At 39.6% G+C, this 18,265-nt stretch overlaps 1 protein-coding gene across 1 annotated transcript in view; it reads left to right on the forward strand.

Moving 5' to 3' along the window:
• Positions 1–2,958: 2,958 nt before the first annotated feature.
• Positions 2,959–18,265, forward strand: part of Klp98A (kinesin-like protein 98A) — a 62,749-nt gene continuing 47,442 nt past the window's right edge. Inside the window, exons 1-3 of the mRNA XM_080285370.1 lie at positions 2,959–3,011; positions 12,472–12,541; positions 14,233–14,337. Coding sequence (XP_080141496.1) covers positions 2,959–3,011; positions 12,472–12,541; positions 14,233–14,337 — 228 coding nt within the window. The remainder of the gene's footprint in view (positions 3,012–12,471; positions 12,542–14,232; positions 14,338–18,265) is intronic.

An 18,265-nucleotide genomic window follows, 5' to 3' on the forward strand; every position in this document is an offset into this window, starting at 1 on the left:
ATGTGAGTGAAATGGAGAGAGGGGGAGGCTGAGGATGAGATGAAGGATGGAGTGGAGAGGTTTGTGAGAGAGGGGTGTGTGAGCTGCAGGGAGTGCAGTGAAATGGCAAGGGACAGGGTAACAAAGACATGATTTGTTTGTGGCCACCCCTTATGGGATTAAGGCATCTGGCAGTAGATAGATGGATAGAAAAACAACAAGGTTTCTCTTACTCAAGCCAGAAATAAAATCAGAGTCAGATAACCTCATTCCACAGTTGCTGAAGTGCTGGTACCTGCTGTGATGGATGCTGGGAGAAGCACATGGAGAGTGAAGTGAGGAGTCATCAGTGTTATAATAGATGGGGTTAGACATGCAGCTGATTTCATTAATGAAAAGAAGGGAGAGAGTTGCTGAAAGAACCATGGGGAACACTGCTAATGGTAGCTCTAGGAGAAGAATAGCAGCCCTCTACAATAGCAGCTTTAGAGTGTTCAGAAAGAAAGCTAGAGCTGAAGGCACAGATAGAGGGATAGAAACTGTAGGAGGGCAGTCTGGATTTGTGCAAGTTAGTTAGGTAAACAAAATAATCACAAGTTAGACGTATATATTGGATAATGAGTATTAAAATACTGGGGCCAGAAGACTGATGGTAGTAAAATTAAAAAGTGAATAAAGAATAAAAAGGACAATCATGTTTCTATACTCATCCACTAGGCACATTCCGGGACCAGAAGCTGTCACTATTAAGTATGTAGATTTAATCTTTTAACTCGGCTACAATCTCCAGTGCCAAAACAGAATTCAGAGGTTGCAGTTACGGGGAAGAGCAGTGCAGTGTGCTGAAAATTAAGTTTTTTTGTGTTTAGTTAATGCTGCAATATTTATAATTGATCACTGTTGATAAAAAAAATAAGTGCAATTGGCCATGAAAAAAAAAAAAAATTGCAAAAGCATGAATTTATAATGACATTGAGTGTCAAATATTTTACCTACTCTGGCCTCCCTTGTACTCATTATTGCTAGCTCACTGCACAGGCTGCAGTAGCAGTTCTCTAAGTTCACCTCACTGTGAACTCAGTGGACTGCATAAAAAAGTTGCCCTTCTCCTGCAACTCAGTATCCTTCAAGGGGATTTGGCAGAAAATGAAGCTCAGGTATATCAGCCCCATATGATGGCATCCTTCTCTAACCCTCACAGGCTGAAAGTTTTATCAACCTGATTTCATTAAAACCATTACAAACCTGAATAAGAAGTTTATGCTGAAATTTTGCTTAACAAAAACTCTTTTAACATAATCTCCAAATAAAATAAATGGTGTGTGGATGATAAAGTTTATTAGAGGTTGAGATCTGGAGACACCTGGATGGACATGGATCATCAAGAGGCACGTGGACCTTGCCCTCGCTGCCTTTGGGCAGAAGAAAAAGCACTTGATGGCTGTGCAATACCCGGCTGACTGAGGGGGCTTATTGATAGTGGGGGAGTAGGCAGTAGGGGGTAGTATGGAAGAAACAGTGATGACAGAAGAAGAGGTGGTGGTGTTGATTTTGGGGGCGCAGCAGCTCCTCTGCAATTTTCTTAAGTCTAAGGGCCTCATACCCTGAATCTGAGTCATTGCCACGGTAGTAGGCCGGAAATGATCATCACTTATCACCTGACTTATGCAGTGTTGCCAGGTCCGTGGGTGCTGTTGGCGCCCAGTCATTCGCGATATTGCACCCACACCGTCAATTAGCCCAAGTATAGTCGTGATTAATAGCTCTCTGACACTGTTATTTATTGCGATTTTGTCTTGCATTTGGACTTTTGAGTCCAACACCGCACCACAGCCTTCTTGCCATTCTGCAGTCTTAGGAAACTCCACAAAATTAGCTTGCCAGTACAGCGCTACTTGGCAATGAGTCAGAATGACCACCCTGTACCTCCCCCGCATCTGTCTCTTTGTCTGAAGCCCCCACACCCTTTACCACACCTGTCCAACCAAGCTCTTTCCCTCTACCCCATCCCCCTTCCACTCCATTCCTTCGACTGTACTCTCTCTCTCTCTCTCTCTCATATAGATTAAAATTCACCATTGGCTCCATTCGTTCACTTATCCCATACCTTTCCCCGGACCACGATTATCACCTCTTCATCAATGTCTTAACGGGCACCGCACTCTGACCCTCTCTTACCTGAGGTATGACTCCGATCCGCCTCACACACACACAGTGTAAACGAAAAAAATGGATAAAAAGAGAGGTGATAGAGACGTAAGGAAATTCAGTTTAAGTGCAAATCGTCCTCCAAAGTCGCCAAAACTAGCGCGAAACGCACTCTCTTGGCAACAATGGACTGACGCAGCCTTCAATCTCAGAAAGCATGACAAGAACAGGAATAAAGCTCGTACCACGTCTCATAACAATAACACATATTAAAACAGTAACATGAAACACAAACAAAGAACAGTATTTGTAGTTAAAACTCTGGTTTAAGTCATACCTTAAGTCGTGCAATTAATCCATGAATGTTCACAGGAAACAGGTAGCACTGACACCACTTGGTCGGGCTCGGCGTGACAGGGTCATCACTTTGTGTTAGTCGGGTTAACGCCATACGTGTTTATTAGTTTAGGAAAGGTGTATGACAAGACCCACGACCTTTTGTATGTATGTGACCTTAAAGGGTTAATGATGCCTAGTTAACTATTAGAAAGTCTTCATTGTACCACCAGTTCTCTTCAGTAATGATATTTGTTCCATAACCTTTCAGTAAAAATCATGTGTACCATCGGTTTAATATTATATCGTCATTATGGAAATTTGAAAGCCACTTCAGGTTTTTTTGGGTAGCCTTGGCCTATTATCATTTGTTTCGGGGAGTGGCAACACTGTAGCTCCGTCAGTGTAAACAAAACCTTGTACAGTATAAAGATTAGCGACCCAACCTTATATTGGTAGTATTTTGACTGCTTCTCCAATGGCTGTGATATTTTTATGAGGATGGCTTCTGTGAAAGTAGCAGTACGTGTCCGCCCCTTCAATCAAAGGTACTAAAGTTACAAATTAGGAATAAGTAGCTTTTCATGAATCAAACTTGTAAGGCATTATAGTGTTAATGGTTTTCTGTTTTTATAGTAATAATTTTAATGTGCACACACACATATGTCAGGAGGTAGCCTTAGAATTATTACCTGCGTTTACTTAGGGCATTGTGTCGAGCATAGCTGTAGCACCTGAATTAGCCTAAGGTAACTATTGGCAGTCAGCAGTTTTACAAACCATGTTCAGTACTTGTTTTTATTACCCAATTCAAGCATTTTATTCATTCCAGGGAATTTTTTGCTTGCAAGATAGGTCAGTGTTAAAGAAAAGAGGTGCTTTTGGATTTTTTTTAAAGTTCATATAGGTGAATACTGTTACTATATAAATGTTCAGCCAGTTTTTTTTTTTTTTTTTACATCACCTTTATTTTTAATTTTACTTCTACATTGTATGAAGGATTTTCATGTGTTTTGAATATTTGGTAAAGTTTTAGTTTAGGGGCATCACTAGAAGGAGCCTACCACTTAGTCATTTTTTTTACAGATCATTTTTAATATCATTCTGAGTAACCTTGTTTAGTATTTAGCAGAAGCCACAACTGGAATTCATGTATTTTGAAGTTTCATTCACCTAGTTTCATTTCATTTATAAAGGCTCCAACATGCTTGCATGTGTCGGCCTATGTCACCCAATGGCGGCTCTCCCTGCCGCTGGATCTCTGGCAGCTTTCCTGTTCAGTCCCTTATCCCTGAGATTACACACTATGACCTTGTCCCAGCTCTTTTACAGTCTGCTTCTTGCAACCCTACCCCCAGTGTTTACTTTCCTTTTTTTCTGAGCCTAATTGTCATCCCCCATCCTCTCCACATGCCCAGACCATTTCAGTCTACCCTTCCTCATCAGAACACCAATACTCTCCAGTCCCATCCTTCCCCTCAACCCTTCCATCATAAGCCTCCCCTCCCCTTTCGTTCTGTAACTTGTGTTGCAAATGAATAATATAGGAGCTGAGATTTAGTATTCAAATTTTTTAGTTTGGGATGTTTCACCTGTCAGATAATTAGATCATAAGACATTTAACCTAACCTAACCAAACCTAACTTCTGTAGTGTCATCTTGTTGAAATTTGGGCCAGTTTGGACGGTACAACCTAAATGACGTACTGGGTATAACCAAAACGATCAGGACCGAAATTTTTTGTGGGTAAATGTTTACAAAACCATAACACTGGATTCGTACAAAATATTAATATGAACCAGTACGTTGCACCATTTTCAAGTATGCTTTCTTCTGTGACCTTTCTTCTTCAAATTAAAATCAAGTGAGATATTCTAGGGTCTTTAATGTGGCGTAATGACATTGTAAGCATTAACCCGCCCCCCTTTTTTTTTTTTAATATACAGAAAGGGGTGAATTTCAAGCAATTTTAGGCATTAACCTGCCTGAACACCAGTTAATCTAACCAAGATCTGTGTCATTTGAGCCTCTAACGGAGACTAGTTTCCAGTCTTATCCCAACTCACTGACTGAGTCAATCTTGGCTGTTATCAAAACACACGACAAACCCACTTTTAACCCTCTGATTGGCTGAATCAGGACCATAATGCACCAGCGAAGACAAAAACATACTACCTATGACAACAAGGGGTAACTCTAACAAGCTGTTTAAACCAAGATTGAGACAGAACACGAGAAAATATTCTTTTCCCTGTAGAGTGGTACATATGTGGAATGCACTGCCAGAGTGGATGATAAATTGCAAATCAATGGCAGCATTTGAAAAACAACTACAGTAGATAAGTTCTGGAGTGACCAGGAGCAAAGGTTTAATTACAAGGCACAAATATCCACCACACATATCCAAGATGCCAGCCATCATGTTTGTGATGACGGTGAAGAAGGTGTAGAGCTGGAGTTACAGGCTCATTAGCCTCTTCCAGATGATCTTCTGTAAGCATCTGTAAGTATAATGCATCACCAAGAAACATAAACTTACCGAATTGCATTTAGTGGACAAAACTTAAGCAAACCACCAACACAGGCACACAGTAACCCCACAATAGCCCATTTTTAATTTGTGGAAGAAATGTCACAGAAGAAGGTTGACTAAGCACTGCAATGGGATGATTCTTATTATTATTGGGATTCTGATGCTGTGGTTTTGTAAACATCCTCTTTGTGTGCTTGCTGCCTCCTGCAGAAGACACAACTCAATTTCAGCACTGAAACTCTTTTTTTGTGTGTGATTTGTTTGATTTTAATATTTTAAATTGAAACTTATCCTTTTTCTACACATAAACTTCCCCTCCCACACGGATGGTGGTGGGAAAACGTGTGTTTCGCAAGAGTTCTAATTGAATGAATCTCTCACACACACACACACACACACACACACACACACACACACACACACACACACACGAACAGCCACAGCGAACAGACGTGTCTTGACTGTTCCCAGGCCAAGGCTCAGCCACCTCTGCAAACCTTAAGTAGTTTTCAGGAATTATGTTTGTCCTGTCTCCTATGGTCTTGTTTTCAGTTTAAAATATTGTAAGTTAATATAGACTTCCAAAAATGTAAAGATTTATTGCCAACCGTATACATGAATGTTTGAAGTATTTTCGGTAACAGCTGTTTTGGTACTGTAAGTTGTAAGCAACCTCAATCATGGCCGAAAATGTAAACACGGAGGGACTTGAATTTCCAGGATTTGATAGAAATACTTACCGGGTATGTCATGGATCTGGTTAAAACATTGTTTATGAGGATTAGTGAACTTGAAAAGAAAGTGGAGAATCTAGTGTTAAAAGATGTGTCTGTGAATACGGAGATAACTATACAGAGTCTGATTCAGTCTAATGAGACGGCGAATGAAGAGATAAGAAATTTGAAGCGTGAAAATATTGAATTGAGGAGAAAACTAGAAGAGAGTACTAATAAAACGGAGAAGGTGAGCAGTGTATTGGAAGAGCATAAGGCAAAGTGGGCACACGTAGAAGAAGAACAGAAAGAAGTGGTCAGCTTAAGAGAAATCATCCAGGAAGAAAGAGAACTGAACAAGATAAAATTGGAAGAAAATGTAGTGAAAATACGGAAGAAAAAAGAGAAAATAGTGAGAGAAACTGTAGAAAGGAACAGATGCGTGGTAATATTTGGAAACAGGGAGGAGGAAGAGAAGGTTAGATCCGTGAGACTCGAGAAGGACACGAACCTGGTAAGAGGAATATTAGGTAAGATTGATCCCGAAGGAGACAAGTGGGTAAAAGAAATTGAAGAAGTAAGGAGAATAGGGCCTTATAAGAAAGGGGAAACAAGACCAATGAGAGTCAAATTGTCAGCAGAAAGTGTAGTAGATTATATACTGAAAGTGACCTGGAAATTCAGCAAAGAGGCAGGGATGGAAAATATTATAATAAGAAAAGATTTGAATGAAGAAGAGAGAGAAGTTTTAAAATCATTAAAGGAAGAAGTAAAGGAAAAAAATGATAAGAGGATAGAGGAAGAATGTAATACTTTTTTTTGTAGAGTAATGGATATGAAAGTAAGGAAGTGGTATTTAAGGAAATAGAAGTGAAGGAAACTAAGGGGGATGGCTGTGAAAGATCAGAAGTTGAGGAAGTGGTACTGACGGAGAGTAGGAGAGAAGAGGGTATAAAAAACATCAAAAATAATTTGAAGGTGATATATACTAATGTTGATGGTTTAATATCAGCAAGGCTCGAAATTAATGATTTCTTGAGAGAACCTGAACCTGATGTCATGTGCTTTGTAGGGACCAAATTAAGAGAAGATATTGATGTTCATTTGGGAGATGGTAAATACAAACTGTGGAAAAAAGACAGGAAAGAAAAAATGGGAGGAGGAGTGATGATAACAGTGAAGAACAACATAAATGTAGATACCGTGGAAAGGGGAGAAGGCAGGGCTGAAGTGATATATATGAAATTAGAAACTGGAGAGAATGTTAAGAGAGATATGGTGGTAGTGTATGTTCCCCCTAAGATGAGAGCATGGAATGATGACGAATACCAGGAGATGTTGTCAGATATGGCTAGCTATTTACAAAAAATAATTGAGAAAAGCAATAATATAATTTTGGTGGGTGACTTTAATTGTACAGAGGTGAACTGGGAGGAATGGTACTCAGGAGGCGGCGAGGATTCGTGGGGCACTATGTTATTAAATGTAATAACGAATAATGTGATGATGCAATGGGTCAAAGAAGAGACACGGTTTTGAGGTGAGGACACACCAGCAAGGTTAGATTTACTGTTTACCAAAGTACCCGATGTAATAGAATCATTGAAATATCTCTGTCCTTTAGGAAAAAGTGATCATGTGGTCATTGAGTTCCAGATGATAATAGGGAACGTTGAGCCAAACGACGAGCTTCATAGACAGGGAAGATACAACTTTGGGAAAGCAAATTTTACAGGATTGAGAAACTTTTTTGAAAATGCTGATTGGAGAAAATTCAGAGAAACGAGAGATACAGAGGAAATGGGATATCTTTCTAGACCTCTATAATTTGGGAGTAGAAAAATTTGTACCAAGAGTAAGAGGGAAAGAAAACAGGAAAAAGGAGTGGTTCAATAGAAGGTGTATGATAGCAAAAAAAGAGAGAGATAAGGCGTGGAACAATTGGAGAAAGAGAGGTAACAACAGAACAAAGGAAGAATATAAAAGAATTAGAAATGAATACACAAGAATATGTAGAGAAGAAGAAAGGAATTTTGAAAAAGGTATAATAGACAGATGCAAGGATGAACCCAAACTGTTTTATAGATTTGTTAATGGCAAACTGAAACAAAAGGAAGGAATCACCAAACTGAAAGTAAAAGGAGAGGTCTATAAAGATGCAGCAATGCAAGCTGAAATAATGAACAAATGTTTCCAATCAGTTTTCACTAATGAAAAAGAGTTTGTGGAAGGGGAGGGAGTGATTAGAAATGTACCGGTGATGAAAGATATAAAAGTGGAGGTACAGGAAGTGTATAAATTACTGGAAACTCAAGATGTAAGGAAAGCCCCAGGACCTGATGGTTATTTCTAATTGGGTACTGAAGGAATGCAGAGAACAACTGGCGGATAAAATTCACAGTTTAATCGTGTGTTCTCTGGAAGAGGGGAAAGTGCCACAAGAATGGAAGAGGGCAAATGTGGTACCAATTTATAAGGGAGGAAACAGGGAAGAACCCCTGAATTATAGACCAGTGTCTCTAACCAGCATGGTCACAAAATTGTGCGAGAGAATCCTGAAAGACAGATAGATAAAATATCTGGAGGAGATGAATATCTTGGCTGAATGTCAGTTTGGATTCAGAAGTGGAAGGTCATGTGTTTCTAACTTGTTGAGCTTTTACATGAGAGCAATTGACGTGGTACAGGAGAGAGATGGTTGGGTGGATTGTGTGTACTTAGACTTAGAGAAGGCCTTTTACAAGGTCCTTCATAAGAGACTAATGTGGAAACTAGAAAAATATAGGAGGACTGAAGGGGAAACTTCTGGAATGGATGAGAGACTTTTTGAGAGACAGATAAATGAGGACAGTAATAAAGGATAGGATGTCCGGATGGAGGGAAGTAACAAGTGAGTCCCTCAAGGCTTGGTGTTGGCGCCAGTAATGTTCCTGATTTACGTAAATGATATGGTAGATGGAGTGAACTGTTATGCAAGTCTGTTTGCTGATGATGTAAAGATCTTGAGGAAGGTAGAGGTTGAGGAGGATTGTAAAATGCTGCAGGAGGATCTGGATAGGATACATGATTGGAGCCGGACGTGGGAAATGAAATTTAATGTAAAGAAATGTAAAATATTGGAAATGGGTAAAAGTACCAGGAGGCCATCAATGAATTATTTGTTGGGTAATGAATTAATCACAAAAATGAGAGAAGAGAAAGATTTGGGAGTGCTGGTCCAAGATAGTTTGTCACCAGAAAAGCACATTAACAAGATAGTTGGAGAGACTTATAAACTCTTGACTAACATAAGAGTAGCATTTCATTATATGGATGAGGAGATGATGAAAAAATTAATAGTGGCCATGATCCTTGCCAGGTTAGAATATGCAGTGGTAGTGTGGTCCCCACACAAAAAGAAAGATATAACAAGATTGAGAGAACACAAAGAACAGCAACCAAGATGGTCCCCAGTCTGGCAGACCTGTTATGCAGAGAGAGGCTGGAAAAGCTGGATTTGCCTTCGTTAGAGGAAAGGAGAAAGAGGGGAGACATGATTGCAGTGTTCAGGACCATGGTGGGAGTAGATAAAATTGACAAAGAAGATATGTTTGTATGGGATAAGAGAGTAACAAGAGGACATGGAATGAAATTGGAAAAGTCAAGCTGCTTGAAGGATATCAAGAAATATAGTTTTCCTTACAGAAGTATAGACTTATGGAATAGCCTGAACAAAGAGATCGTCCAGTCTAAAAACTTAAATGAGTTTTAAGCTAAATTTGACTTACTGAGAAACAGCGATGGAAACCCACGAGCATAGCACATACCGTGTATATCACAATTAGATATATTAGGTAAATACATAAATATTTGGAACGACTTAGACGAAGAGGTGGTGCATGAGAAAAACATTCATGTGTGTAAAGGTAGACTTGATAAATGTGGATTTGGAGACAGGACAACACGAGCATTGCTCAATTCCTGTATACTACAAATAGGTAAATACACACACACACACACACACACACGTTATGTTCATTTAACAAAATTTTGTTCAATAAAAGAATGGACGCATGGAAAACACTGACCACTGTGGCTTCCCTACACACACACACACACACACACACACACACACACACACACACACACACATGTGCACGCGCCTCCTTATCCCGCAGAACACCACATCAGTCTCTGGGTAACCAGCATTGTGAGAGGAGCCATAAATAGAGCATTTATTAAAAAAAAAAAAAAAAAAGCCATTTTAGACCTAGCTGTATGCTATTGTGTACGACTGTACAGCTGAATGATACTATATTTAACGATCTTTGTTCTGTAAAAGCCACAATGCCTGGGAAATTATAGAACAGCATGATGTTCGGGTTTAATGTCAGAGGGTCTGGTACCATTTAGTTTGTTATATTGAGGGTGTACTGTATACGATATATATGGTATATGGTGAGAGAGAGAGAGAAAAAAAAATACAAATTTGGGGGCTAAAACTTAATACAATATATATATACAGGCATACCCCGGTTTAACGATCTAATTAGTTAGGTAAAATCCCATTGTTAGGCTGGGTATTGTATATCAGGGTACTTTTAACCCCTAAACCACGGCCGTTGACAGCCGACCCCCCCCCCCGTGTGGCTGGGTTGTATCGCGGTCTGAGTACTTGTAGGAAAATATTTGCCAAAAATCAGAGATTAACCCTAGAACATTATAATTTTTATGGCAGATAGTACTTACATTCAGCTTTCTCCAGAGACAGGTGTTGAGCCTTCGTGGACTACCCGAGGACTTGTGGAGACTTGCAAAGTTGGGTAACAAAATCTTCACTTTCACACCTCCAGCAACCCGGTTTCCCCTCTACCACAGCCTCATTCTGTCACAGTTAACTTTATACTACAACGTACAGGTAGTTTGGAATCCGTATTTGTACAATAAGCACTGAAAATAAGGCTAAAATCAACGAAGCGTACGGCCGACATGTAGCGTGGCGGCGGTCTTCCCGTCACTCAACAAACATTTCCATTTTCACAGCTAAAAACACGTATACTACATTATTTTCAATCATATTACTTCCCAAAAGATCACCATGGTGCGCTTTTTATTCTGCCTTACGCCTGTCACTTTATTCTCGTTCCTGTCGGCCGCTCGCACTGACTGGGAAGAGCTAGAACTCGCCATAATGTTACTGTGAAAGCCTGCGGTAAACTGACGCTAAACAGGGACAAACTGCGCGAAAAAAAGCTAGTGTGACAACTGGGGAAACAAGCGTTTCCTATTAGCATAAACTGCTTGTGAGAGGAGAGCGCAGATTTACAGTTCTGAGCAGTCAGAGCGCTGCCATATATCGCAGCCAGGCTGGCCGTGCCGTGTTGGTGGGGGATGGGGGAAAAACGTGGTACTTGGCAACAACGGAGGTCAGTAGTTCAAAGGTCAAGTATGCTAATTGTAGCTAAAGGGTGGTGGTACTGATAAACAATACCAGCTGGAACATCCTTGCCCGCGTTTATTCAAAATTAACTCGAATCGCGAACGCGACGATCCGCCGTTATGTCCTTTTTGGCGAGCGTCGCAAACGCAACGACCCGCGCCTCAGGGGTTAACATGTGTTTCAATGTGAACCGTTTACCAGACTTGGGTTTCCTCCCAAACCAAGTCCAAAACTCACCAAGATGAGCCCAAAAACAGGTTTAAAGGCAGTCTAAATGGCCTAACAGCTGTAAAGGAAGATAACCTAAGCCTAACACCTGTAAATAACTCACTAAAACGAACAAATCAAATCTGAATATTGTAAAATAAATAAGTCTGGAAAAAATCAAGCTTAGCAAACTGTACCCCAAAATGAGAATGTTCACCCCACCTATGGCTAAAACAGATTAATCAAAGTCTAAAAACAGTTTATAAATCATCCTAAATACAATTTTAGTCTAAAATATCATCACAATCGGTAAGAAAAAATCAAAACCCTTCGTTAAACCAGGGTTTGGCCATTGTTAGGTGGGATATGGTGCAATTTCTACCCTCATCGTTAAGCCGGGCTATCGTATCTAAGGGTATCGTATGTCAAGGTATTACTGAACCTTCCCGTGTTACAGATTAAGAGACATTTTTTGGGGGGCAAGTTGTACAGTAATGTTGCAGTTTGGGATATTGAGTGTTATTCTGATGACTTTTTATAACTAATTTCAACCTAATCTAGTCTACTTAGCAATCTAAACAGACCTAACATAACTAATCTGCTCTAAGTAATCAGATTTTTTTTTTTTTTTATGTGTCAGGGTATTGGCTCAAGAGCCTATTTCCTGAGACCCAGAAATGTCCTATGTAACACACTGCACATGTCACCACTTTGGTGCTAACACCTATTGTCTTTATTTAGTATATGCTACTATATCATACAGGATTGGTGTACTGTATTGGTATTATCAGGTTTGTTTTTATGATATGTTAGGTTCTGTTTAGTTTAGTTTGTGTAATATACATGGGTGACCCCTTTTAATGATGCCAAGGTTGGTTTTAGGGCCAAATGATGGGTAGGTAGATAGATACTGTACGGTATATAGATACACATTTCTTGCCCTTCCCCCAAGGACACACTGTTTTTTTCTTGATGCCATCCAGTTGTTTCAGCCAGCATGGGATGGATTTTCAAACTGTATCATGTAGGAGCTAGATAGATATACCAAATGCCATCTCCAAATTCAAGGGATTGAAAGATGAGATCTGGATGAATTAAATAAAGTGTTTGTGGACCTTACTGGTTTATTTTTACAGGGAGATTGATCTGAACTCACAATGTATTGTGGAGGTGGAGGAGAAGAAAACAAAACTCATCAATCACAAGGTGGGTGGACACTTTTATGATTTTTATTATTCAGATTCGGTTAGTCGTATGTGTTCATTATGTCAAATTCTCCATTAAATACTGTAGATCCCTAAATTTGCGGTAGTAATTGGCAGATATTCCATGTTGTTTCAGAATGTTTTGTTCGGTATTATTGCAAGTTTGTTGGTTTTGCTGATATCAGCCCTTCAGTTTTTATATTGTCAGTCTTACAGTTTTAAAAGATCATGGGCCGTACTGCTGAATAAAAAAAAAAAATGCCTTTTGGAAATAATGAAATTGAGGAATACCACTTTAAATAGAAATTTACACATGACTTTTGCTACCAAGCATAAGTGAAAAGCTGCAGGAGTCGTTACATTTGACTTTAGTTCTGTTTATGGCCTAGTGAATCATTGCCCATCTTTGAGGTCATGTATTATAGTACTTCTGTGTTGTGTACATATATACAAGTATTTTAATCTGCCTCACCATTTTATATAGATATTTGCTGTTTATACTTTTTTTTTTTTTTTCACATTCAGCAGTCTTAATTTTCCATTTTTGGTTTGTTTTGTTTCATTTCATTTTTGAAGGCTCCAACATACCTGCATGCATTGGCCATTGTCCTAATGACAGCTCTCCATGCTACTCAATCTCTGGCAGCTTCCCTATTTGGTCCCTTATCCCTGAGGTCACACTCAGTGACCTCATCTCAGTTCTTTTTCGATCTACCTCTTGCTACCCTACTCCCAACATTAACACTTCTCACTTGCTGCACCCAATTATCCTCCCCCTTCCTGTCCACATGCCCAAACCTTCTCAATACTCCTCCTCATCACAACACCAATACACTCCAGTCCCGTCCTACTTCTCAACTCTTCCATTGTAAACCTAGCCCCTCCAGGCCTTGCATTCAGGAATGCACTGGACATCCACCTGATCATTGTTAGTTCTGTACATTTGAGCCTGCTAATATCCTCTTCCTTTACTGCCCCAGGTCTCACTACCATACAGCATTACACTCCTAACACATCCCTTAGCATGGAAAGAGAGCCCTCTCATTGTCAGGAGAGGCAGTAACTCCCTGAACTTCATCCAACCACTCCTCACTCTATTCACAGCCCCCCCTCCAGCACATAACATGTCTCCCAAATAACAAAACTCATCCACACACTCAAGAGACTCACCATCAAGTTCAATCCTTTCACGCCTGGCAATCCCCACATGCTCTCCCCGACACACTGCACACAGGAAATCAGTGTTATCTCACAGTCTGCCTTAATACCACCACATCTCTTATGCACCCACTTATCACAAACATTGCACAAGATGGAATTACTTTTTGTCATGCTTTATTTCTCCCAATGGTACTGCCATTTTGTTGTCTTCTGAAAAGCCAATCATTTCCTTTTTAACCTAATAATCAATGTCTGCCAGTAAAATGAATCTTTATAGTGTTGGAAATATTACTAATGAAATTTTGATTTTTTTTTTTTTTTAATTATATAATCCAGTGTATGAGCCGATGTTCTTTGATTAAACTATTGCAGTCTTCCCTGGCATGTATGTTTTGTAAATGAGGCACGAATTATGTGTCACGGAAATAATGTTCTCTATAACCTTTTGAATGTTTAATTAGGAATTTGCTTTTTCTATACAGCAGCAGTGGTATAAGCATGAACAGTGACATATTCTGTTACTTACTTCAGGTGCCTGCTGGTGAAGGGGGAGAGAGTCGAGAACGCTTAAAAGAATTTACCTTTGATTATTCCTATTGGTCTCACAGAGAAGGAGACAAACATTTTGCTCCACAGGTAACTTTTATTGTATCCCTTTATTATTTTTCGTTGTGTGCATGTTTCGTATGGAGGCATTCAGAAAAAGAGGCTTTCTTCAGCTGTATCACACTACCAGGTTTATAAATGGAGATAGGATGAATCATCCCAAGCTCAGAGAGCTATGCTAAGATACTTTGCTTTTTGTCTGTACACTCAATCCTCGTAAACCGCATGTTTATAAACCACAGATTCGTAAACCGCGGCAAAGTGGCTGTCAGACTGCCATCACCCTTAAATTGCTGTTAAGTCACGAAAATTGCAGATCTAGGCACTGAAGTGGGCCTTTTCCGAGGAGAATCGTAAACTGCGGCATTCAATTTGATAACTGTGACCCAACAACCAATCACCACCCGTCCCTGGTGGCAAGTCTGCATACTAATGCCGCCATGTTGTTGTTCTGCCCGCCAACCTGCACAGTACAGAGCATCGCCATGCGGTACGAGAGCTACCTGCCTTTTTTTGTGCACTTTCTCCCCAGCTCCTACCTTTCATGGACCCTCCCGAACCCCCGAAGAAGCGCTCTAAGCACTATGGCATCAAGAAGCAGCCGCCGTTGTCGTACAGTCAACGTTTGGAGCTCATTTGTTGTATTGAGAAGGGAGAGAAGTTTGCAAGCCTGGCGAAAGAATTTGGGAGGAACAAGTCAACCATAAGGACGATCTACAAAATCTACAGCATCAGTCATCTCTGAGGCAGACTTTGAGGGCTTCCTGAGGGAGGCTGAGGAGCTGGAGAAGGGAGAACAGCATGAGGGAGCACCCCCACCTCATGCTGAGAGGTTCTAAGTTCTTCCCAACACCACCCCACTTCATTCACTTAAGCAATATCGTTATAGGATTAAGGTGAGATCCCTTAACATTGCTTATTTCTATTAAATACATGCACTGAATATTCCTAAATTTGTATGTTTGTGTTTGATGGTGCCTAGATAGGTATAGGTAGGGTGCTTTGAGGGGTGGTTGGCCATCCAGACCTTAATTAATTTTTCACATGAGTTATTATTTATAAACCGCGGATTTTGTAAACCGCGGCAGTGGTCCAGACCCAAATTGCCGTGATTTTCGAGGATTGAGTGTAGTTAAAAGACCCCATAAGGCACTATGACCTTCCCACAAGGTTGCTGATGTCTTTATCAGCTAATTCAAAGTGTTTGCAGATATCCTGAGTCATTATAATGACATGGTAACTAAATTAACACTACACACCAATACGGTACAGTAACACTGCTATACTGGACCATATAGAATACTTCATTGTCCATCCTGTTTTGATCAACTGGCATGAGAGACATTAAAACAGTTATCTCTTTCTGGGTGCTCATTGTTTTGGTGTTCTTCATTTTAGCTCTTCCACTTTCCATCTTGGATATGCATCCTCAGTGTGCCTTTAAAGAGGGAACTATGGATAAAAAAATAAAAAGCAGGTTTTTGCAAGGCCAAAAACTCACATCTCGCTCATAACCACTGACTTTGAAGACACCCGATGCAGTCCCTTGTCGAACGTAGTTTTGTTTCCACTTCCTTTCCATGCCTTACTTAGTGAAACTGCACATGCTAGAAGCTGTGCAAGAAGTTTTGGCAGTGGCTAATATACCTTGGAAAAGTGGGGTTCTACCAGCACATTGTGCTAGGGAAATGTGTCATACAATAATTACTTTAACTGATTTAAGAAGACATCATTGACCCTGAAGGAAGGCAGAAATGCGCTATCATGCTTTTTGAAGAATAGAAATCAGAAGCAGTACACCATATCCTAGCATTCCTGAGTCTGGGATTATTCTTCCTGTTACCTTTTATAATGCCTGGATGATGCCATATAGTGAATATTCTTGTGCTACTTTGGACTACATCACGTCTAAACTTTCCTGAATGAGACCAGCTCCATCCTGAATGCTTCTCCTATTGGCCAGAGGACAAAATGGGTTTAGCCGTAAAAAAAAAATAATCTCGATTATGTAAGCAGAAAGGAAGTTAATAAATCAGTTTAATAGTTAATGTCAGCCTTATTAGTGCATTATTGCTTCTTTTTCATAAAAAAGATGTCATAACTGCGCAGTTTGTTAATCATCACAGTCTCAACAAACGAGTTCTTATCATGCCATAAAGTGAAATAAACATGCAGTGAACCCTGCTAGTAAGAAAATTATTACCATAACCAAAGGTTACATTAGTTATTCCTGAGGAATTACAGTATTTCTGGGGGATACTACCATCTTTACCTTGTAATAATCCAGAGATTCGCAAACTTCGTGCTTCTTCCTGAACGTAAGTATAGGTATTTTACTGATTTAGACATAAGTGAGTGAATTCTTTTCAATGTAGGCTTAAGTGAGTAGAGTAATTTCATGCCAAATCACCCAAATTTTGAAAAGTGCCTCAGGTCACAATCAAAGAAAACTTTGAAAAAAATTACGTCTGTAGTACAGGGCTCTTGCTGACTATGGTACCGATGGTTGCGAGCCACTTGGCTCCTAAGGTTTCAGATTTACGGGCCAAATAAATATTTAGTAGCCAACTGACTATGAGCTGAAATATTTTACGAGCAAAAAATATATTTATTTATTTACACATTGTGATGATTAGAATCATATAATGAGGTTTTAAATATTCATTGGCGACAAGGAAAGACTTAATAATCGATCACAACGTGCTTTTTTGTTCATTTTTATTGAGATGTACTTATTTTGTAGTTTACTGGGTTTTGAAGTGGATGTACGGTATTTTCTCCTTGCCATAAGGCAACATGCATGTAAAATTTGTTCGCTGAAGGAAAAAAATACTCGCATTTGTGAGCTGTGGCTCGCCAAACAAGAGCCCTGTAGTACCATCAAAGGAATGCATGTATCCCAAATTTTAGGTCAATACGTGTAGTAGTTTCCAAGATAATTCCTTTAAAAAATCACAGCATTTTTTTTTTTTTCGTCAGTGTTTGGAGACGTCTGTTTCGCTTTTTTATATTGCTACAGGGTTCATATCCTGTGACTGAAGCTAAATTTTACTGAATTTTTCATTTCTGTTGTCAAACAAGGCCTGTCTCTTTTCACTGATCTTCCATAATGCTCCAAAAATGTATAAAAGGTCATTTATTTCGAAATGTGTAACTACTTCTAGGCCCCACTGCAGGATAGTGGTTCATGCCTGAGAGTTCTAATTTCATATATTGTCTTTCATGGTGCAGGTTCACATGCCCATGCCACCAAAAGTATGTAATTCACAAAATTGTAGCCATAGGATGCAGTCAGAATAATAACTTTTTTATTTTAACAAAAATATGTTTTAGTCAAACAACAAGAACCTCATGATGACAGTTAATGGGAACCTTTATTTTTTAACCATTCATCATCATCATCATCATCATCATCATCATCATCATCATCATCCAGACCTCCTTTCCCACCCAAGGGCAGGGTAAGGAGTAATAACGTGCATTTTTTAATTAGGCCGTACATTTGAAATCTTAAATGCCAGGACCAACTTTCCTAGCCCCGGGCTCCTACTCTCCTCATGGGGCAACGTAGGATTAGATGGTGGATGGATGGATGAAGATTATATATGCAGAGTTTCATTCCAAGAATCAAAATACTTCCATTTGTAACGTAATGACAAAAGGTGACCAATTTTATGATAAAACGCATGAAAAGATCACGTTTGTTAACAAAGGCACAAAGAAAATCTTTGGAGACTCTCCACATAGCAAGTGATAAAAATAATAGCAAGAAAAGAGTGGGTGACATGATGTGGTCTCGCATAGCAGTGCAGATAATCAGGACAGAGAGGGAAAGGTAACTGACCAATCAGTGACCTGCAGACTAAGGATTAACCAAGAGTGTGATCCAGCAGCCTGCTGTATAAATCACACTGACCTGGGAAACGTTCATTCCTCTGAAGAAACCTCAGTGTGAAAC

The sequence above is a fragment of the Coenobita brevimanus genome, chromosome 106 (genome assembly GCF_032717465.1).
Source record: "Coenobita brevimanus isolate Jiangsu-jjx chromosome 106, ASM3271746v2, whole genome shotgun sequence".
NCBI lineage: Eukaryota > Metazoa > Arthropoda > Malacostraca > Decapoda > Coenobitidae > Coenobita > Coenobita brevimanus.